General features: G+C 44.9%; 1 protein-coding gene across 5 annotated transcripts in view; it reads left to right on the plus strand.

Moving 5' to 3' along the window:
- LAMA3 (laminin subunit alpha 3) overlaps positions 1-23,640 on the plus strand; it is a 272,673-nt gene extending 249,033 nt beyond the window's left edge. For all 5 annotated transcript variants that reach the window (XM_021929998.2, XM_021930000.2, XM_021929999.2 and 2 more), the window contains 11 exons: positions 198-337; positions 1,287-1,418; positions 2,913-3,066; positions 8,112-8,275; positions 12,355-12,538; positions 14,991-15,131; positions 18,323-18,482; positions 18,588-18,718; positions 20,274-20,367; positions 21,572-21,691; positions 23,081-23,640. In XM_021929998.2, the coding sequence (XP_021785690.2) occupies positions 198-337; positions 1,287-1,418; positions 2,913-3,066; positions 8,112-8,275; positions 12,355-12,538; positions 14,991-15,131; positions 18,323-18,482; positions 18,588-18,718; positions 20,274-20,367; positions 21,572-21,691; positions 23,081-23,226 (1,566 nt within the window). In that variant the 3' untranslated portion in view covers positions 23,227-23,640. The remainder of the gene's footprint in view (positions 1-197; positions 338-1,286; positions 1,419-2,912; positions 3,067-8,111; positions 8,276-12,354; positions 12,539-14,990; positions 15,132-18,322; positions 18,483-18,587; positions 18,719-20,273; positions 20,368-21,571; positions 21,692-23,080) is intronic.
- The last annotated feature ends 273 nt before the right edge of the window (positions 23,641-23,913 follow it).

Genomic DNA, 23,913 nt, shown 5'->3' on the forward strand with positions numbered 1-23,913 from the left:
TGCATAAGATTTGTCTATTTATAAACATGGAGTCAAATATGCAAAAAATAATCGTTAGAGCAAAAAGCAAACTCAGAGCATTTGGGTCAAAACATCCTGATTGTTTTATACATGGTTTGGATGATAAATTCAGTACGGAGACAGGCATAATCCTTAAATGCAAATTAGTTGATGGGTATTTTCTATGATGATTTCAGACAAGCACCCTGCAGGTCACTCTGGAAGATGGTCACATTGAATTGAGCACCAGGGATAGCGGCGGCCCAATTTTTAAATCTCCACAGACGTATATGGATGGTTTGCTGCACTATGTATCTGTAATAAGTGACAACTCTGGGTAAGTGGAATAATACTTCTGTCAGAGCTGTGAGTGAGTTTTACTCTTTCATTTAATGGAATTTTCCGGTATCTTTTTGCAAAATATTTGTCCTTGATGCCAAAAATACTTTACTAATAAGTCTTGTCCTTCTTCCTTATTCCATATCAATTTCTTCATAAAAAAATAAATTGCCACACATGGTGGCTCGTGTCTGTGATCCTAACAACTAAGGAGGCTGAGGCAAGAGCGTTGCTTGAGGTCAAGAGTTCGAGACCAGCCTGGGAAACATAGTAAAACCATGTCTCTAAGAAAAATAAAATAAAATAAAATGTAAATAAATCAAATTTAAAAAAATAAATCAGTTGGATGGATAAATTGTGGTATATTCAAAATGGAATGCTATATAGCAATGAGAAAGAAGGATCTAGAACTGTATATAATGACATGAATGACCCTCACAAACATAATGTGGAAAACATTGAGTCACCCGTAAAAGTTCATCTCATATAATTTCCTTTATATAAAGTTCAAAAACAGGCAAGAACTAATCCATTCCATCAGAATTCAGGATAGAGGGAGGGAGGCTACAGAGTTAAAGGGAATGCACAACAGGGTTCCTGGGGTGCTACTCTGTTTTGTTTCTTTATCTGGATGCTGGTAATGTTGGTGTATTTCTGTTGCAAAAATTCGTTGAGCTGAACACATATAGTCTGCGCACTTTCTGTACATGAGGCTCTCATACCACAGTCTTTCAAAATGTCATCTTTGGCAAGATACACCCATTTTAATAAAAATGTTATGTGCAAAATACATGCAAAAAATTGTAATGCTCTTAATAAAGTCTAGTTTCGCTAGTTATTTTAGATAACAAATATTGAGTCTGAGTCATAGACAGTGAGTTGGCCACATGGCAAGGGCCCTTTTATCCAGCAGTTCTCACCCTTGATTTGCTTTTCTTCCCTTTCAGACTACGGCTTCTCATCGATGACCAGCCTCTGAGAAATAACCAAAGGCCAAATCGCATTTCAAGTTCCCAGCAGTCTCTGCGTCTGGGCGGGAGCAATTTTGAGGGTTGTATCAGCAATGTTTTTGTCCAGAGGTAGGTGATCCTGTCTTTGTGGGTAACTGATGAGAATGGCCTGCCCATGGGAAGGGTATCTCTTTGGTCCAGTTAACAAAGTCAGCTTTGTCAACGTGTGCTGCATGAGGCCCACATGCCACAGTCTTTCAAAATGCCATCTTTGGCCAGATACATCCATTAAAAAACAAATCCACAAAAAACCCCTGGGCCCGGCCTCCCTTTGGAGGAGCAGCTTTGGCATGTAACCTTGGGAAAGGCCTCATTAAAATTAACTTCAGATTATGGCCCTGAAAAGTATTCACTGAAATTTTATTGCATTATAATCAAGATTGTGCAATTAGATTTAATCAGCTCTCCACGGTTTTCAGGGCCAAGGAATTGCATGGACCAGTGCTGTGCTAGGAAGCCAAATCACCACAATGTTGAACGTGATATTGAATAGAGAGAGAGTAGCGCTTGGGGCTTGCATGCATGTGTTTACGTATTTTCTTTTGATGCAAAATGATTGTTTTTAGATAAGAGGCAAAATCTTCTCCAGGGTAAGGAGAGGGCCTGGTTCTGGCTATGAACCTCAGGCTGGAATTCTCAGGCTACCATGACAGGGAGCCTCCCACCCATCAGGGCTCTATCCTCCTTGGCCAGGGTGAGGCTTAGAGTTCTCATTCTCCTCCTAGTTGATGAAACATCTTCCTGAACATCTAATTCAGGGACTGGAGCAGGAAATGGGAGGGATGGGGAAGGCACAGGGGTTGTCAGCAACAGCTTACTGCCATGATAAGGCTTGGACAAGAATTGTGAGATAAAGCACATTTGTCCAAGACTTTCCTCCTCATAGTCGGACAAATCCTTCCATAAACTCACCTATGAAGTTTCCTTATATTTACCATCATTCAGTATCATCCAGAGCCCATCTTCCCCCTCTGTGCATATTTTACTTTTGTATTTCCATGTGACACCCATTTCAAAGAAAGAACTATAGTATCTCAGCCCTCCCACAATCCTGCCACAATCCCGAGTCAATAAAAGTTTCTTGGGCTCCTCGCTGGCTTCTGGAGATGATATTAAAGTAGGAGAGGAAAGTTTCCCTAGGAACCATGACCATAAGAATGTGTAATTTTAAAAAAAGTATTGCTACATAACCGTTGTATTAATACATATTTGTGGGATACATGTGATATTTTGATACAGGCCTACAATGTGTAATGATCAAATCTGGGTGACTGGAATGTGCTTCATTTCAAGCATTCGTCATGCTCTTTGTGTTGGGAACATTCCAAATCTTCTCCTCTAGCTATTTTAAATTAGACAATAAATCATCGTTAACTTGAGTCACCCTATTGTGCTACCAAACACTAGATCATATTCCTTCTATCTAACTGCATTTTTGTACCCATTAACCAACCCCTCTTCATGCCCAAAACATGTAGTTTTTGAAATGAGCTCTCTCGACCAGCGGGTCTTCCTCGACATGTCCAAGTTTGGCAGCATCTTTCATTTCTGCCCTTTTTCCAGGTTATCACTGAGTCCCGAAGTCCTAGATTTGGCCAGTAACTCCCTCAAGAGAGATGTGTCCCTGGGAGGCTGCAGTTTAAACAAACCACCTTTTCTAATGTTGCTTCAGGGTTCTACCAGGTTTAACAAGGCCAAGACTTTCCGTATCAATCAGGTAAGTGTCCAAACCTAACCCCGGGTTTCACTCCTCCCTGGAGGATTCCCCTGAGCTGCCCTGGGGGAGAGACTGGGGAAGGGGGTGAGAGATCACCAATCCATGAATGGGATTGATGGGTTATCAACAGTTGAATCACACCGAAATGTCAAAGTGGTTTTCTTTTTAGCTTTTATTTTGCATCTTGATGGGAAGTTGGCAAGTTTTGCACTCACCGAACAAAACCATGACTTAGGTTTCTTAATTTCTATAGCTGATGTCTTGCTGTTTTAACATTTCTGCTGTGTCCCCAGCAGGTCCTGTGTTTTTCTATAGAATATAAGGGCCGTGCTCCTCTTCCTGCCCACAGACTTCCCCTCTGCTCTGATGCAACTCCTATGACAAGATACACCCATACATCTGGGCCTTGTCAAAACCAATGTGGCATACCCTTGACTGCAGACTAGAAACACCTGGGGAGCTTTAACACCCAATGCTTAGGCTGCATCCGACCCAATTAAGTCAGATGCTCGTGGAGTGGGCGTATCGGTAGTTTGTGAAGCTCCCCAGGTGATTCTGAAGTACAGCACTGAGAGGGATTGAGAGGAAATGAAACTCCTTATTTGGAGGAGCAGAACACTGTGATGAATTGAACACAGGATCAGAGCTTAAGGAGCTCCTTGCTCTGCTGAAGGTCAGCAATGTAACTTTCCCAGGCTTGAGGTTACAATTAATATGGTTAATGGATAACAGTGGGCACCTTGGATCTGCCAGGCACTGCACTATGCACTCCAAGGGGATTTTCTTACCAAATCCTTCATTAACCTTATGCTGCAGTATAGAAAGGTAAGCAATTCTGCCCAAGCTCCCGCAGGTGGAAGGTGGAATTGGCGTTCCAACCCAGGAGCCCGTGGCCTCTTGAGAGCTATGTGCTCCTGTTCAACACACTTTCCACTTAATGTCAACCACATGCTGCTTCTCTACCAATATTTCCCCACTGCACAATGATTTGGGAGGGCATGAACAGATAATACCTAATAAAATACATGTTTTATGCTATTAAGAAGAAATATACTTCATAAATCCAGAAGGGCTGTCATTTTCCCATTATGGGAATATCTTTAGAATTGCCCCATCAGAAATGAAGTCATATATTCATTTTTTCATTGTAAGGCTGAAAGTTATTGAGAGACTAAATTAGCCCAGTGATGGGGAACTGGAGAGAGCAAATGGATTCAAATCTATTTATAAGATAGAATACACATGACTCAGACAATAATCGAATTGGGAAGACAAGGGAGAGGCAGGAGTTAAAATAATTCTGAGGCACCCAGTCTGGGTTATTGGATGAATGGAGATGTCCTCTCCATGGAGACAGGAGAAGGACAGATATTTGGAGGAAAAGAGAATGAATGGAGTTTGTGGTGTATTGAGTGACAGGAACCTGCAGGACACCCAGGTGCAGAAATCTGGTGGGAGACTGTCAGGAGTCTCTGCATGGGCTTCAGCAGATGGGGTGGGACTGGGGCTATTGATGTGGAAAACATTGGCGAATACACTATTTCATTTCCGCCTGTTTTACGTAAGCCCCCAGTTTAGATGAAATAGGACATTAGTCTCTGCCCAGTAGCAGAGAGAATACAGCACAGCTTAGTGGTTAACTACTGGACTCTGGGGCCAGACTTCCTGGGTTTGCATCTGGCTTTACCATTTATTAGCTATGTGATCTTGGACAATTATTAAACCTCTCTCTGGGTCTATTTGCTCCAATGTAAATGAAGATAAATAATGGTAATACCTCATGATGTTGATGTGAGGATTAAATGAAGTAATAAACACAAAACACTTGGAAAAGTGCCTGGCACATAGTAAGTATGCATTAAATGCTAATTATTACTATGCACACTAATGAAAACCTACATGAAAGGATACGATGCTACAGGAGTGGTGCGGCAGGAATTTTCCTGCCATGGGAATCAGGAGGCTTCTTCTGGAGGAGGTGACCCAGGAGCTGGGTCTGGAGTGTGGGTTGAATTTAGCTGAGTGAATATTGTTGCCGCCCGAGCAGAAGCCCAAAGCTGGAGGCAGGATGTGGCTGGGACTCACGGGTGCAAGACATGCTGCATGCATCCTCACCAGACTGACTTCACACTCTCTTTCTTCCTTCTCAACACACTCCTCTGAGAGCAGAATAAAATACCAACCTTACAGGCCAGGAAATGGAGTGTTTAAGAGGTTAAAAAAAAAAAAGTTGCCAAAAAGCACCCTGTCAGTAAATGGTAGAGTCAGAATTCAAACTTAAGACTCTTAAGCACAAAGAACGTGTTCTTCTCCCAGGCGCTCAGAGCTCCGTGGGGATCTCCATCAGTCAAAGCGAAGGGTGGGGATTCACCTTCCTAGGGGCTGGCTCAGAAATGGACATGTGGCCCCTCCCTCCTGGACAATGAGCCCTGAGAGGAAGTTGAGGGCGGGGCTTCTGATAAAGAATTCCATATTAGCACAAAGAGAAACCTGGGTAGAATCCATGCTTTTTGTGCTGGACAGTGTAGTGAGGGTGTAATTCCCAGAAGCACAAGAAGAGCACAAGATTCAAACTTAAACACAAAGAATTCTTCAAGCCACATCATGTGGCCTCTACAGGCCCAGAGAGCCTGGTGCACAGTGGGAAACTGGATGGAGAAAGGAGACTAGAGAGAGGTAAACTGGAATCACACCCTGGAGCCAGATCAGGCAAGCGTCATATGACCTACATCAGTTGGGCATTTTGCTATAGTCAGTGTAACATCATCGAAAGGAGTCCTGTAAGCAGTTGAAAAGATTCAAGATTACTAAGCTGGCTGCAGCCGGTGGGATGGTTTGGTGTAGGAAAGTTCTAGAGCCATGGAGTCAGATTGGCAAGCTACTGCAATCGTCCAGGCATGAGTCAGGGCTGGCTGGACACAGTGGGTCACACCTGTAATCCCGGCACTTTGGGAGGCCGAGGCAGGCAGATCACCTGAGGTCAGGAGTTCAAGACCAGCCTGGCCAACATGGTGAAACCCCATCTCTACTTAAAATACAAAAATTAGCCAGGCTTGGTGGCAGGCATCTGTAATCCCAGCCAATGGGGAGGCTGAGGCAGGAGAATCACTTGAACCCGGGAGGTGGAGGTTACAGTGAGCTGAGATCACACCACTACACTCCAGCCTGGGCAACAGAGTGAGACTCTGTCTCAAAAGCAAAAAAAAAAAAAAAAAAAAGAGAGTCAGGGCTGACTTTCAGGGCATAGGCACTAGAAATGAAAAGGAAGGAGTGGAAACAAAATATGTCACACAGAAGAAGATCAGGACACGTGAAAATGCATGAAAGAGGCCAGGGAGGTGGATGTCCATGAGGACCAAGATTTTGAGCCTGGATGCCTTAAAGTATGATGATGCCATTAAGAGAATTAAGGGACACTTGGTGACAAAGGCTATCTCTCAAAACTGTTCATCTTGATGCTCATGCTGCTGACACACAGAGAAGACTCCCAGAGAGGGAGCAAGGCCCACTGGTGTGAGTCCCAGGCAGAAGCCCAGGCTGGGTTTTAATCTCAGTAGGATCAAGGTTTGGCTGATATAAATAACTCACTTAAGTTTCTGTTGGGTACGGTAGAACGTCTCCATTCAGCAATGTGCAAGCATCATTTTAAATGACTGATTTCAAGTTTGCATTCTGAGCACTGCATCCAGGAAATGGGTCAGGGAAGAAAATCCACCCCTGAAGGAATGTGAATCTTTTGGGAAGCCTTTAGCTGCTGATTCAGAAAACTCACTGCAAAGTTAATGACTTAAACAAGAAGAATAATCTCACACAGTTAGCCAGGCAGGGGTAGGTGAGGCTTGAGGCCTGGCCCATCAGGAGCTGGCTCTGCTTCCTCTTGGTTCTTTTGGCTCCACCCTGCATGCTTCTGGGAATTGCATCCACACCACACTGTCCAGCACAAGAAGCACCAAGTCTGCCTGGGCTTCTCTTTGTGGTAATATGGAATTCTTTACCAGAAGCCCCTCCTTCAACTTCCTCTCAGGGCTCGTTGGCCAGGAGGGAGGGGTCACATGTTCATTTCTGAACCAATCCCTAGTACGGTGAATCCCCACCCTTTGCTTTGACTGATGGAGATCCCCACTGAGCTCTGAGTGCTTGTGAAAAGCGCATGGGCGGTTCAGAACCTGAGCTCTGTGGTGGAGAAAACAGTGGCAGGGCTGGGGAATCTCAGTTACTTCCAACAATTTTCCTAGTCACATTTAACATTTATTATGGTTGTTTTCCTGCGGTAAAACTCAGTCTCATTCAAAAGTTCAGACTTCTCTGCATGAGTCACTCTGATGGAAGTGGGGACAGGATGTGGTCTCCTCCCTTCTCTCTCTCTCCTGCTATCTTGGTCCTTTCACCTGCCCTGCTGCCCAAGTGAATGGTTGTTAGGGGAGATGGCCGCAGGTTTGCAGCTCCATGTGTCGCTGGCGGGCTGTGGGTGTCTCGGTGCTGGTGGCCAAATGCTGGGTCCCTCAAGCAGCACTGCGGTTCTTCCGATGCCCAGTGGTGGAAAGGGGCACCAGGCAGCCACTGGTCCCAGGTGCAGCAGCTGTCAGAGAAGAACCCAGACTTGTGTAAGATGAGAATAACATGCATGCTCCCCAAAGAAGGAGGGAGAGAAAAGGGCGGTATTTAGACTCTCCTAAACTTTGTTTACCCCAAAAGAATGAGCCCGCAGCCTCCTAGCCCTGTCTTACACCTTCCTGGTGGCAAAATGCTCTCAAATCAAAGCCACACTAGGGCACTGATGGGGATTGCGAGGATCTGGCTTCAGGAAAGTTAAAGAGCTAAATAAAGAAGGAGATCTCCGTTCTGCCCACTCCATGCCAGTCAGTGACCCGCAGGAAGGGCTCTCAGTGGACACTTCCCATCCCCATGGTACCATTTCCCAGGCCTTCTATTGCCCTACTGAATTCCTCGCTTAGGATCAAGGGTGAAAACTAAGCAATGTACTTAGCAAGATAAGCAGTCTTCACTCTTTCCCCTGATCATTGTGTTGCTCTTTTCCCATGCAGCTGTTGCAGGACACACCAGTGGCCTCCCCAAGGAGCATGAAGGTGTGGCAAGATGCCTGTTCACCACTTCCCAGGACCCAGGCCAATCATGGAGCCCTCCAGTTTGGGGACATTCCCACCAGCCACTTGCTATTCAAGCTTCCTCAGGAGCTGCTGAAACCCAGGTATTATTTAGCTTTCCTGCCCCAGCACCAACTCAGAACCTGACTCTGCGATTCCACTGCAGGGAAGTCTGACTGCCATGACACCATGCAGCTGTCTCTAATGAAGGTGGCACTACCGTTTTTGTGCAAAGAGGTGCTGGCCTGCACAGGACAGGGAGCATGAGTGCCTGCCATGTGCTTTCCCAACAGCTGGAGGCAAACGTGACGACAGCATACTGCTCAGAGGCTGAAGCAGTCAGCTCAGCTCTGGTTTAGAATTGATGGTGTTCTAAAAATAAGAATGACATTTTTTTTTCTTCTAAAGCTGCTGTTTATTTCCATGATAAATCACCTTTCTTTTCTTGTATTCTGTAGTGAAAGTAAAATTCTTTTTAGGTAGATGCAGTGCCAGACAGATCATTTTTAGAGAATACATTTGGCCTTTTTGTGCTAACAAGTTGCATCTCTTCTGGGGAGGAGGGAATGAGCAGAAATATTAATTATGTCAGAAAAAATTAGAAAAACAAGGTTTGTCATTTTCAGGTGATTTGAAGGAGACATAGATAGAAAGGTACTGACCTGTTCTTCATGGCTTTCCCAGAGACAGAATTGCCCGGGGATTAAAAGGACCTGGCTCTAGCATCTGGCTTTCAGTCCTGCTTCACACTTACTGGCTGTGTGACTCCAGGCCACGTGCCAGGGCAGCTCCTCTGAGACGCAGACACTAAGATGGGATTAGATGGGCAAGAGGTTCATTGTGGGGAAGCCTGTGAAAGATGACCAGAAGGGGACAGGGACGGGGGCAGGCAGAGCCCGCAGATGGCTGTGGGCCTGCAGACACTGTGAAGGGAAGGCACAGGGAGGACAGAGCCAGGTAGGAAGGGCCTCAGGCTGCAGTCCAGCTGTAACAGTCTCAGCCAGGTGCCTGCAGTCCCCCAAGCAGAGATTATCTCTGAGAAGAGCTCATTGTTGACCATAAATGGCCTGGCTCTAATACCCCCGAGTGTCACTGAAGACCTAGGGCATGGCAGCCCCCCTGTGCTCCCTGCAGCAGCTTCTCTTGGAGCACGACTTCATGGCTGCCACAGGCTGTTTAACTTCTCTAAGCCTAAGCTGTCCCTCTATGCCTGTCTTGCATGTTAGCAAATTGCTACCTCTCTCTGGACCTCAATTTTCCTGTTAGTTAAATGAGTTCGAGGATGCTTTTCTTGCAGGGAGGAGAGGTCATAGCTTATAAGGAGGCTGGCCCTTGAAGCCCACTCAGTAAGCTGTGAGCATGCGTCACAGGCAGAGAGCGGCTAAGGCCGGAGAGAGACTGAATGCCGAGCTCTCAAGGAGAAAGCCTGTGTGGACAGCTCCACGTCTCCAGCTGCCCCATGGAAAGTCTTGAGGTCCCTCATTTTCCAAAACTGTGCTAGCAGAAGCTAAGGCAGAAGGAGAGGAGATTGTCCCTCCAGTTGTCCCCTCCCCTGGCTGTTTCTTGGTGGGGAGGCCCCACTTCCCATCCCCGCTTTCTTGGTCAAGTTGACCTTAATGACAATGACCTCCCTCTTTCAAGAAACTGCCTGGACTCCCCTTTCCCCAGCCTCCCGCCTCTGGCCTCCCCCTTGTGGCCTCCCCATCAGCTTGGCCCTCCCCTCCCTGGCAGCTTCTCTCTCAACACATTCGGTGCAGTGAGTTACCAACTTCTGATGATTCAACCCCTGTGCCTTCCCGTCCAACATTAAACCGTACATCATTAATGAAAAAGTAACATTTTAAAAGGTAAAAATTTTTTAAGGTCAATCAGTAAATATAATTTTCAACCTATATTTTAGCCCCAAATGTTGTAGCAATCAGTTATTTTCAGAAAGTTGAAAGAGTCGGAGGATTCTGTTGTTCTCATTCTGATTTACATTCTGGCAGTGTTCTGACAGTCCTTTAGAACTGGTGCCATTGCTTTACCCCTTTGGTGAATGTATAACAATGCTCTTTAGCTCTCTGCCCTACCCTCCCATCCTCCAGCAATGAAGAGTCATAGCTACAGTGTCATGTACTGGGATCTAAATCCACTGCTGCCTTTTTTTGGGTGTTAGTCAGTTAGTCTTTTATGAAAGAAAGTTGCTTTAGGAAACAGTTCTGGAAAGCAAATGTCAAGTCTGATCACCAGGCCCACATATGGAAAGTACATTCTATTCTGCAGCACGTTCTAATATCCTCCTTAACTTGGCTACCCCTCGTTCTCCAAACCTCCGCACTAACACACAGACACACCAGGAGAAATATTGAGGAGTGTTACCATCTGGTTGGCTTAATTTAACAAATACAGATTTCTCTTTCATTTTGAAGAACATTGCCCTCAAGGAAACTTGCTCATCTGAAGAATAAATGTGTATCTTAGCCTCACCGAATTAAAAAGCAAAGAGAATTAACAGTATAATTTGTTTCTTCCACTTCTGCTTTCTGCCTCCAAATTTTCCATTTACCATTTAATTCAATTCAGTAACTATTTATTGAGTGCCTACTGCATCATAGGCACTGGGGATGCCACTGTGAGTGGGATGAATGCAGTTCCTGCCTCCTATCTGGTGTCTGCTTAGACATTAGCCACAGGAATGGCTGAAGACAGCCTATTGACATCTGCATCTCCCACGACCCTCTCACGCACACCTTTATGCATCCCTCTCAGGGCACCCCTGCACCATAAACCACTCAAGGAATGAAACGTCCATCGTTGCATTCCTACTGCCCAGCACTGCACCTTATGCATCCCCCACACTCATTAAGTACTTGTTTGATGAGTGGGTGGATGGATGAGTGTGAGTTTTCATAAAAAGTAAAGCTCGCTTAGCTGGATGTGCATAGAACATGTAACCATCATGTAAATGAATACTAACAACTTGCACTCTGCTTTTTTTTTTTTTTTTTTTGAGACAGAGTCGCTGTGTCACCCAGGCTGGAATGCAGTGGCATGATCTTGATTCACTACAACCTCTACCTCCTGGGTTCAAGCGATTCTCCTGCCTCAGCGTCCCAAGTAGCTGGGATTACAGGCACCCACCACCACGCCTGGCTAATTTTTGTATTTTTAGTAGAGTCAGGGTTTCCCCATGTTGGCCAGGCTGGTCTTGAATCCCTGACCTCAGGTGATCCGCCCACCTTGGCCTCCCAAAGTGCTGAGATTTTCCCAAAGTGCTGAGATTACAGGCGTGAGCCACTGTGCCTGGCACACTCTACTTTTACCGCATGATATTTGCCTCATTCTTCTTCCTTCATAGGGAGGGTATTAGGGTCTGAGAAATGTAGAGGTGGGTGGGAGAAGGTGGGTCTGTGTTTCTTCATCTTTGTGTTAAATCTGTCTAACAGAAAGGAAATGCTTTTTTGATGCTTAAATCACATCTTTGTTATTCAAGTTGTCTCCTACTTCTCCTACGACTTCCCTCTCCATGAATACACACAAAACAGAATGCATATTCATTGGGTTTGAAAAGTACAGGCTTCCCAGTGGAATAAGCCAGTCACAAAAGGACAAGTCCCGTACAATTCTACTTACATGAGGTATCTCGAGTAGTCGAATTCATTGAGAGAGAAAGTACAGTGGTGGTTGGTTGTCAGGGGCTGTGGGGAAGCGAGACTAGGGACCTCTTGTTTCATGGGTACAAGTTTCAGTTTTGCAAGATGAAAAGAGTTTTCCAGATTGATTGTACAACAATCTGAATGCACTTAACAGTACTGAACTGTACACTTAAAAATGGTTAAGATGGCACATTGTAGGTTAGTATATTTTACCATAACTTTTAAAAATGTAGACTTTAATAAAAGATTCAGACATGTTTCTTCTTGCCACGTGCTGGGACTTACACCACTAGCTAAGTTTGCCACAAAAGTTCCATGTTATTCCCCAATGTCGTAAGGAAGTTATACAACAAAACCGTTAGCAGCTGGAATAGAATAGCTTTTTAAAGTTCCGAGAGAAACAGGTCATTTAATCAGTACCTACCTTAGCTTATCTATTTGAAAAATGGAGGTTGGGTGTTTGCTCCCCACCCTCTGTCTCAGCTCTGAGATTCGAAGGAACACTGAACACCTCTATTTCCCTTCATTGCCGGTGTTCCCCACAGGTCACAGTTTGCTGTGGACGTGCAGACAACATCCTCCAGAGGACTGGTGTTTCACACGGGCACTAAGAACTCCTTTATGGCTCTTTATCTTTCAAAAGGACGTCTGGTCTTTGCACTGGGGACAGACGGGAAAAAATTGAGGATCAAAAGCAAGGAGAAATGCAATGATGGGAAGTGGCACACGGTAAGAGCTGGGGCTGCGTCAGTACCTCCAGTTGGTGTAGAATGCATTGTTGGAGATGCTGAAAATAGGAGTCCCAGCATCCTTCCCAGACATGAGGGCATGGGGTGGGAGAGCTTGTGTGCTTGCAGGTGCTGCGTGCCCAGCATCTCAGTACTGGAGGCCGTGGCACACATGTTGCATGGCTGTCATCCTAGACAGTAAAGTCAAGATGGGCTTTACTGATGCTTCTTCCACTCCCTCCAGCCCTCCCCAGTCCGCCTCATGCCCCTTGCCTACTCTCACTCCTGCCTCCTGGACCATTTCTCCCCCTGATGACCAATTTCCAGGCCTCCAGGCCCCTCTCTGGACCTGGAATGATGCTAGCATCTTAGCTCTTGCTTAAAGCCATTCCAGATTTAAAGAAATACCATTTAAGGCAAGAAGGGACCTATTTATTTCTCTAATGAGGCCACTGGACTTCAGAAAATGTACGTGACTTGACAAGTTGTATTCCCTTAGCCATTCACCTGCCTTCCTGGAACACAGAAGCAAACACTCCTCAGTGTAATATCAGAGATTGGCAAGTGCTTTGAGAAAACACTAGCGCGAAGTAAGAAAATGACAGAGCAGGGAGACTATTTTAGATAAGGCAGTAGAGAAAGCCCTGGTACAGCAGGTGGTAGTCACATGAAGTTATGGGGAGGGGCTTCCAGGCAGAGGGAAGAGCAAATAACAAGGACCTGGAGGTGGGAATTAGCTGAATGAACAAAACACAAAGTGATAAGAAATGGAATTAGAGAGGAAGACAGAGCCCAGATCATTTAAGCTTTGAAGGCCAAGCTCCGACTTTGGACTTTATTTGAAAGTGTCTGTAAAGCTTTTAAAGAGTCTTAAAACTCTTGGCCAGGCGTGGTGGCTCATGCCTGTAATCCCAGCACTTTGGGAGGCCGAGGCGGGCTGATCACAAGGTCAGGAGTTCAAGACCAGCCTGACCAACATGGTGAAACCCCATCTCTACTAAAAATACAAACATTAGCTGGGCGTGGTGGCACGCGCCTGTAATCCCAGCTACTCAGGAGGCTGAGGCAGGAGAATCGCTTGAATCTGGGAGGTGGAGGTTGCAGTGAGCCAAGATCACACCACTGCACTCCAGCCTGGGTGACAGAGGAAGACTCTGTCGAAAAACAAAAAACAAAACAAAACAAAACAAAAAACAAACAACTCTTACATGTACACATTCATATATTGTTTAATTCTTTAGCTGAAGAGGCTGCCAGGGGTGAAGAGTAGCAGCAGGGAGCCCACATGGCTGCCACTGTCTTTGCTTGCAGAGGCTGTGGGGCAGTGGGGACAAGTGACTGCCCGGACGCATGCTGAAGGTAGAACCATGCGGCCTTGCTAATGGATCACATGTAGAGGGTAAGAGGAAGAGAGGGTCCAGCGTCCTGTGATTTGGGGCCAGCAAATCACAGGACGCTGGACATTTACTGAGATGAAGATGGAGAAGAGGCAGATGCGGCCAGGAGGAGAGCAGTTCAGAGCTAGGGGAGAATGAGGATTTCTGTCGTGAACATCTCAGGGTTGAGAGGCCTGTCAGACCTTCAAGCCCAGGTGTCAGCAGGCAGTAGAGGCCAAAGGTCACAGCTTGGCATAGAAATGGAAGTGTCACTTTGGGAGGCCGAGGCAGGAGGATCACGAGGTCAGGTGATCAAGACCATCCTGGCTAACACAGTGAAACCCCGTCTCTACTAAAAATACAAAAAATTAGCCGGGCGTGGTGGCAGGTGCCTGTAGTCCCAGCTACTTGGGAGGCTGAGGCAGGAAGATGGTGTGAACCTGGGAGGCGGAGGTTGCAGTGAGCTGAGATCGTGCCACCGCACTCCAGCCTGGGCAACAGAGCAAGACTCTGTCTCAAAAAAAAAAAAAGAAAAAAAAGAAAAAAAAAGAAATGGAAGTGTCCTCAGTGAATAGTCTCACCACACCCTATGAGATGGCAGAATCCACACCAGACCCCATGGATCAGAAATTTTAGCAAAGAGTTTAAACCCTCCTCTTGTTCGAAGAGAAGTGCCCTCGTTCCACCTGCTCCAAGAGGCCTGCGCAGGGTGCCACAACTCCAACACACCCCCGTCCCCAGCACTGTATAAACTGTCCCTGCCTCTTTGTTACATGGAGGGGGTTGCCTGTGGCTGTGCCTTTAACTGTTTCTGTTTTGTGTAAGTTTCCAGATCAATTCTATAATATCTTTTGATTAGTTCACTTCTGAACAACCTTTTTTTAGTTCCCCTTTTAAGCTCAGTGTGTTCAGTATTTCACAGAATCTCACAAAATGATGGTGATGGTGATAATCGGAGAAAAAAAATCTCACATCTTTTGAAGCTATTTTTTAAAATTTGGCCACTAATATTTAATAAAATACAACACCAATTGTCAAAGGTAAAAATATAACTCATGTATCTTCCTTACTCTGAAGGTGGTGTTTGGCCATGATGGAGAAAAGGGGCGCTTAGTTGTGGATGGACTGAGGGCCCGGGAGGGAAGTTTGCCTGGAAACTCCACCGTCAGCATCAGAGGACCAGTTTACCTGGGATCGCCTCCATCAGGGAAACCAAAGGTAAATAGTTATGTTCAGAGCCATGGACGAAAACAATTCACCTTATCAGCATAATTGTATGAGATATTCAAAATACTCAACATATGAGAATCTCAAAATACTTTAAATGATTTTTAAGGGTTTAATTAATGTTCACAACCACATGGAGTAGGTGCCCTTTTCTTAACCCCAAGCCTTCATTTTTAAAATGGAGGTTGAGATGCAGACCCTGAAGGGGTGAAGATAGAGCTTCTCTACCACTTCCTAAACCTGAATCTATTGGCTTCTGCTCCAGGGAATGCAAAAATGTAGATTTTAGGTTATAGACAGAGATTTTTTGATTAACATAATGTGTTCCAAATTACAGTAATTTGTGCCACTTTCACCATCTTTGCCATAAGGTAAAAGATTGGCTTAAGGGTTTCCTCTCCATCAAACTATTTATTTTAAATATGCTTCTATGGGATCTTTTTATCTCACCCATAAATGGAAACCCAATATTCTTTACCATAAATAATAGGTAACCATGAGGAACAAACATTTGAAAACTAAACAATGTTATTAATGTCAAACTAGGTAGTGTGACCTATGTGCTCTTTGCTTGGAGAAAAAGGTGCTTGACACATAATCAAGAGGGTGTTTAAGACATACTAGCACAAAGCCAAAAGCTGTTCCTTGTCCTTGTCCAAACGCTAGAAAGAGAATTGAAAAAGGAATAACTTAATAACAGAATATGTGTTTTAATGTTATTTGAAGTCTGAAATAACAAAATTATCTCAAAAACCCAACTCTGGAATGCTGGACGAAGGGAAAGTAGGGACTCCCTCTGTCCCCAGAGAGGACGGGTGCTTTTCTAGGTTTGTCAAGTTCAAGGCTCTGATGGGGCACTCTGATGGGGTCACAGCCCCTGGGCTGAGCTCTGTGAGTGCCCTCTCCCTTTCTCTCTCCTACCCCCTGCCACAGTGTTAATTGCACCGGGGTTACTTGAGGCAGCCTTGGGCACCTGTCTTCCTTGTCCCAGATTTGCCTTTTTTTTTTTCCTCCCCACAAAGTTAAGTAAGATAAGCCTATCAACAGCTCAGGTCCTAGGGACTGTCCCCCACCTTAATGCAATTTTTGCTCCTTTCCTCCAGACCTGGTAGCACATTCTGGTGTGATGTTTCCTTGCAGTGGGGTGGGGAGAGGGGGAAGAGCCCCAGGCTCAAATTTGGGCCTAGAAATGGGCATAACAAAATCAGATCTTTTCCACCAGCTTGGATGCTAGCTGCTTAGGTTGACCTAGCCTCAACCAGGGCTCAGCCTGGCCCACTTGGGTTTTGCACTGGGGTTTGGGCCAGAGCTCCAGTGTTACACAATAAAGTATATGTATTGTACCCCAGCAGGCAATAGAGTATTACTTTGCTTTGTTATATACAGTAACATATATATATCATAAAATACATTGCGTATTATCCATTATTTATAATACACATTATATATATATATATCATATACACCACATATTTATTGCTAAGGAGGATTCTCATTGTTCATGTTTGCTTTTCTCAACCTCTGTTCCTATTTTCAACTCAGAGAGATCACAGGACGGGGCAGGATTTGTGTATTCTTTGGCCTTGGATAAATTCTCTTCAAACCACCCTAATCACACCCAGCATGTAACATTTGGGGCAATTAGTAGCATCCCATTTACAATATTCTTTACAAACCAAGTTTCTTTTTGCAGCCTTCTTTCAACCTAAGGGTATAAACCTTCTCATGGGCCCTCCCACGTATCCTTTTCAGGAGCAGGCCACATCCGATCAGTGTCTCCCTCTGAACACCAGCACTGCTGTCAGCCTTTAGGGATCAATGCTGGGTTCTGGCCCATCCTGGGGAGTCCTAGCTTTAGGACACAGCTTTTTCATTGTGTAGCATGACAAATCTTAAGAAACTAAAAGTTTCATAGGGAGCCCAATCAGTAGTTTACTGTTAATGCTGACACCGTGTACATCTATCACATCACTATTTTCTCTTTTTTTTTTTTTTTTCCCGAGACATAGTCTCGCTCTGTCACCCAGGCTGGAGTGCAGTAGCACAATCTCTGCTCACTGCAACCTCCACCTTCTGGGTTCAAGCAATTCTTCTGCCTTAGCCTCCTTAATAGCTGGGACTACAGGAACCTGCCACCATGCCTGGCTAATTTTTGTATTTTTAGTAGAGACAGGGTTTCACCATGTTGGCCAGGCTGGCCTCGAACTCCTGACCTCAGGTGATCTCCTAGCCTCAGCCTCCCAAAGTGCTGGGATGACAGGTGTGAGCCACTGCGCCCGGCCACCATTTTCTCTTAAAGTTACCATATCTTTGTTGCTACATCTGTCTTGTAGGATTCCAGAGTCCAAAAGGCACTCATTCTAGAAGGGAGTCCAGGAGTTTTATTCAGTGAATCTTAAACTTTCTTGAGAATTTTATGAAATTTACAGTCCTTCTCCCCAGGAACGTGCACACGCAGAACATATCTGGTGTATAGTATAGAAGCGCACAAAACCCCTCCAGCCTGTTCCTGGGCCCCAGGAGACGAGTCCCCTGTTCCAGCCAGCTCGAGGCAGGCATGGGGCTCCACGCAAGCCCACTGACGATGCACGCTGTGTCTTATTTTAACTCTGCAGCATTCGTGACTTGGTGGTGGTGCACTGAGCCCAACAATGTAGGAAGATTTTTTTGCATTTTATTATTTTGGGAACATTTTGGCCTCTTTATTTTTGTCAGCTGCCCTGCATTAAGCTATCATACTGCCTCATGGAACTCTAAGAAGGGGTTTGTATCTGCAAAGAGACGGTGAAATCTGTGAACTGTAAGGGGGAAATTTCCCTTGTTGCTGCTCCGACAGTGAGGACCAGGGTCAGGTCAACTTTCCCTGTTCTTATTCTAGCACAAGCTGGCAACCTGCACTTCCCCACCCTCCTGCACACACACCACTTGGTTTGGTGGCACCTGCAATCTTCGACCACCCACCCAACATCTGGTATACAGGGTTTTTTTGGTACTGTGGGCAGAGAGCCAAATAGAACAGCCATTAGAACCAGAGCTTGAAGAACCTGACTTGGAAGCAGGAAGAATGAATCCCTACCTACCTTCCGCCTTTTGTGTACAAGCTGCAGTGCCCTTTGCCTTGGCTACCCATGCCTTTCTTGGAGGTGTAGGTAATGAGCTTTTTCTTTTCTGCTTGGTTGCAGAGCCTCCCCACAAACAGCTTTGTGGGATGCCTGAAGAACTTTCAGCTGGATTCAAAACCCTTGGATACCCCTTCTTCAAGCTTCGGGGTGTCTTCTTGCTTGGGTGGTCCTTTGGAGAAAGGCATTTATTTCTCCGAAGAAGGAGGTCATGTCATCTTGGGTAAGGAGCAGTTCTATAGGGTTTATGTCTTTGCATCTTAAGAACTGTATCCTGTTTTCTCTCGTGGTGATGCTTTAACTTCTCCCTTTTTTTCTCTTCTGAAAGCTCACTCTGTGTTGCTGGGGCCAGAATTTAAGCTTGTTTTCAGCATCCGCCCAAGAAGTCTCACTGGGATCCTAATACACATCGGAAGTCAGCCCGGGAAGCACTTATGTGTTTACCTGGAGGCCGGAAAGGTGCGTAGCAGTCTGATGCCGTGGGGAGGGTCTGTGGCAACCAGCTTCAATGTCTGGAGACCACAGTGGGTCAGGTTTGTAGTAGAAAATGAGATCCAATCTTGTATTTAAGAGCCTTGCCTTCAGGGCTAACTTACCATTTCCCTTTAGCAAGTAATTTTATCATCATGTTTTCTGTTCTTAGTTTTTAAAACTGGGAAAACTCAAACAAGTCAGGCTGAATTGCAACTCTAGCACTTGGTTATATGGCCCCAAGGAAGCTGCTTAAGCTCTTTCAGACTTATCTGTAAAATATAGATAATAACTCTTATATCTTATGGCTTTTGTCAAGATTATAGAAATTGTCATATACTCAATTCTTATGGATTTCTTCCTCATCTCTGCGACCTCATCTGTCCCATCACTCACAGGCCTGAGTCAATATCTTACTTTCCACCACTCTCAGTTATATCTCTTTCCTTCTCAAAGATGTCTCTTTAAAACCAAATTCTTCTAGGAAGACCTTTAGTTGCGGCCTCAAGTGAAAGATTGATATAATATGCCATTTTCTTTCATCTCAGTCCTTCCACAGTTTACTGAATGTGAGGGGAAAAGAACCCCAGAAGAAAACAAAATGCCCCAAACTCCTAGAACACTTTCTATTGTAGCCTTTAATTCAGTCTGAGTAGGTCTCTGGTAGCCCAGAGAAGCAAGTAACTATTCACTTGTAAGGTGGTTGACACAATTCTGGCTTTTCAGAGGAGGGGCTGGAGAGAGTCTCTACTGAGAGTCTCTGGGACGGAATTATTCTCAGAACAGATCAAGACCTGATGATCTTCATAATAGTAGTGACATTGTTTAGCTCAAAAATTGCCTGTGAATAGGCTGTCCCATCTAGCTACATGCAAATTAAATGTAAATTATTTATAAATACACTTATTTTAGTCCTCTCATTTCATTCCCCTTGATCCAACCCTTGGAAAATCCTGGAGGAGACCTTGATCTAGAAAGCAGGACTGTGGGATTCTGCACAAAACAGACTGTATGCCTGGCTCTCGATGCATGCTCAGTGCAAACTCAGTCATTTTGCTTGTTTAATGTCTTGGACGAGAACCCCTCTATAATCCATGCATGGAACTATTACAGTTGGCTGGCCCTTGCAGCAGGCTGTAGACCTCCCCCAGTAGCTTTGCCTTCCACATCTCACATATCCTGCACAGAGCCACTGTCACGCATTAATTGCTAAAGAGGATTCCAATCAGTAACCTTTGAGTTGAGCTGATGGGGGCGGGGTTTGAATTAGAATTAGAATTAGAATTTGAATCATTGCCATTGGTGACGACTTCAGGCCAGGGTCTACCCTGGTTTACAGTTTGCCTGCCTGGAAGGGATGCAGCAGAGAGATCTCTGGAAGCCTTGGACCCCATGTGGTCACATGCTTCAAAAGTGGAGGAGGGCCAATATCTAACGTGCACTTACGCTGTCAGTTGGCCAGGTTTGGGGAGGGAAGATGGCAGGGGAAGGTCGGCTCCAGCTGCCTTTCTGAAGGAAATAGGAAAATGCGTGTGTGTTCCAGGTCACGGCCTCTATGGACAGTGGGGCAGGCGGGACCTCGACCTCAGTCACACCAAAGCAGTCTCTGTGTGATGGACAGTGGCACTCGGTGGCAGGTATGTTGTCCAGTAGCTGATTGTTCCTGCACTAAAACAGGCCTCCTTTCCATCTGACTTGAACTTCCCAAAGGCAGCCTCAGCCCTCCGTCCATAGTGCCTGATCAGGACCAGTCCGCAGAGTAATGTGTCCATTCTCAAACCCAGCCATGCTTCTGTCACTCATGGTTGCCACCTCCAATTCTCCAGAACTTATCGGATGTTTTATTGTTGTTGTTGTCGTTTGTTTGTTTTTGGAGCCCAGCACACTAATAAGCTAGGCTAGTTTTCAAGATAGTATAATATTGTGATTTAGATTTTGGCTCTGAAGTTAGAACAGAGGTAAAGTCTTACTTCCGTGCCTTTCCTTGTGTGACCTTGGGCAAGTTGCTTAATTGTTCTTTACCTACGGTTTCCTCTTCTGTAAAATGGAAATAAAAATAGGGTATACCTCTTAAGGTTGTGGAAATTAAATGGGATAATGTGTGAAAAGTTCTTAGCCTAGTATCTGATATGCAGTCAGTGTTCAGTAAGTATCTGGTTTTTGCTAAGGCTCATTGTTGGGTTATTTTTTTCAACAACCACTGAATATTAATACAAACTATTTAGACAAACCAATGAGTGGAGAGCAAGCATTTCCTCTCAGAAAGAGTCTTATTTTATTCATTACTTGTGGATATTAGAGATCTATGAACCCATTTTGGCTAAAATACCTTTTGTAGAAAAAAAAATTGGTCTTTTCTTGGCTAATGTAAAAGCTACATTGCAATTAGCTGAGATCGTTAACACGAGAGGAATTTTGTATCGAGAGTCAAAAGCACTGTCTTTGGCATCAGGTTTCAGAAGTCAGTGTCTTCATAGAAAGTAGCTGAGATCACATGAAATCAGCATGGCCTCTGGACACAGGAGACCAGAGCTTAGTCCCAACTCTTGGTAACCAAGCCATCTTGTCAGACTCCTCAGTGAGACACATTCTCTTATCTGGGAAATGGGCAACGATCATTTCTTCTTCACAGATTCATTTTAAGGGTAAAATTCATTCATGGACATGAAAGCACTACCTGCTGTTTAGAGGAAGTTAATTGAATTTATATCTAAACTGACCAAATCCCTGCAAACGGCGTTCCCACAGGTCCGGTATGAAGGAATTAAAACAAAGTCAATAGTGTAGACATTAAGCAGGGCTCACCTCCGATGACAGACCTAACCAACCTCTTTTCCCCAGTCACCATAAAACAACATATCCTGCACCTGGAACTGGACACAGACAGCAGCTACACAGCTGGACAGACCCCCTTCCCACCTGCCAGCACTCAAGAGCCATTACACCTTGGAGGTGCTCCAGGTAACTCTTGTCCTGACTTCTATAACATGTTGCCCTGTGTCAGCTCTGAACATTCGCTTCTTAATGAGTTAGTGGCAGGGCAGCTCTTGGCTGGACAGTGGAGATGGTGAGGCCCTCTGCACTGGCACATGGGGAGAGGCAGTTGCTGGAAAGGAGCACTTGTCAGGTCAGCCCAGGCCCCGTTACTGCTGTTTCCCCTTGTCCCAAGCCTGTTTTTTTTGTTTTGTTGTTTGTATGTTTTTTTTTTTTTTTTTTTTTTTTTTGAGATGGAGTCTTACTCTGTCGCCCAGGCTGAAGTGCAGTGGCACAGTCTCGGCTCACCACAACCTCTGCCTCCCGAGTTCAAGCAATTCTCCTGCCTCAGCCTCCCGAGTAGCTGGTACTACAGGCACGTGCCACCATGCCTGGCTGATTTTTGTATTTTTAGTAGAGATGGAGATCTTGTTGGCCAGGCTGGTCTCAAACTCCTGACCTCAGGTGATCCACTGGCCTTGGCCTCCCAAAGTGCTGGGATTACAGGTGTGAGCCCCAAGCCTGTAATTTATAAGCCTCTCTTAAGAGGTTGCATTAACCCAGAAGCCTGACACCAGCAAAGAGTCAGGAAAGGGTCTGAAAAACTGATCTCTGTCCTCTTCAGGTATTTAGTTTTACTGGTGAGTTATTAAGCTTTTGGGGACCAGACTGGGAGAATCAGGCTGAAATGGAGTCAAGTTCAAGACTGGAATGTTGCCTGGGAAGAGCCTTTTCATTCTTCATTGTTTTCTGTCTCTCCAAATATGCTATAATCTGGTTGTTAATTGTGTAGGTCTTTCATTACCCATAAAAAGCACCAGTTTAGAGCTATTGATTTGGGCTGTGGGTTCTCCTCTGAAGAACTTGAAGAGTAGCCTTGTTGCTGATTTATCACAGCAGGTGGAGTGTCAGATGCCTGCCTGAAGTGGAGAGGCTGAGTGGGCTGAGATGTGAGGTCACTTTAGCTTTCTCCACTAACACTATCTTTTGCCTGGCATGGTGGCTCACGCCTGTAATCCCAGAGCTTTGGGAGGCTGAGTCGAGAGGATCACTTAAGGCCAGGAGTTCAAGACCAGCCTGGGCAACATAGTGAGACCCCCATCTCTACAAAAACATTAAAAATTAGCCCAGGGTGATGGCCCACACCTCTAGTCCCAGCTGCTTGGCAGACTGAGGTGGGAGGATTGTGTGAGCCCAGGAATCCCAGGTTTACAGTGAGCTGTGATCACACGACTGTACTCCAGCCCGGGTAACAGAGCAAGACCCTGTCTAGAAAACAAAACAAAACAGAACAAAAAAACTGTCTTTTAAAATCCAGGGAACAGTCCCTGGACAGTATGAATTATTTGCTAAACGCCTCTCCACTTCCTCTTTCAGCCAATTTGTCGACACTGAGGATCCCTGTGTGGAAATCATTCTTTGGCTGTCTGAGGAATATTTTTGTCAACCACATCCCTGTCCCTGTCACTGAAGCCTTGGAAGTCCAGGGGCCTGTCAGTCTGAATGGCTGTCCTGACCACTAACCCATGCCTGTTTCACAGCAAGGAAATTCACCTTCAAAAGCACTGATTACCCAATGCACCTCCCACCCCAGCTCGAGATCATTCTTCACTCAGGACACCAACCAGACAGGTTTAACAGCAAACCTAATTTTGAATTCTGACCATGGATACCCATCACTTTGGCATTCAGTGCTCCACATGTATTTTATATACAAATCCCATTTCTTGAAGATAAAAACATTGTTATCCAAACATGCACAGAATGTTTTTGGTAATATTAATTTCCACTAAAAAATTAAATGTCTTTTAAGGAACATTCTTTTCCACTTGTTAAAAAAATTAAATATATTTTAAAGCACTTTAAGAATATGAAACTTTCATATATGTTAAAGGGTTATAATTTATGGAATTAAAAAATGCAGTGTAGTCCTTAAATTATGATGTTTTATTAGCATAACACAAGTGGCTTAATGGTCATTGTTAACTGAATTAATTCTTCAGCACCAGGTCAAAGTGTTACCTACAACATAGTCTTCTACAGATAATCACGGAGCATATACTGATGAAGGTTTTGTGTGTGCTCAGTGTTGCAACCACAGCGAGGGATAAGAAATAATTCCTGCCCATAAGGAATATGCAATCCAATTGCAGAGACATATAATATTCATAAAATAGTAACTTACAAACAAACTGAACTCATGAACCCAT

This window comes from Papio anubis, chromosome 19 (genome assembly GCF_008728515.1).
Source record: "Papio anubis isolate 15944 chromosome 19, Panubis1.0, whole genome shotgun sequence".
NCBI lineage: Eukaryota > Metazoa > Chordata > Mammalia > Primates > Cercopithecidae > Papio > Papio anubis.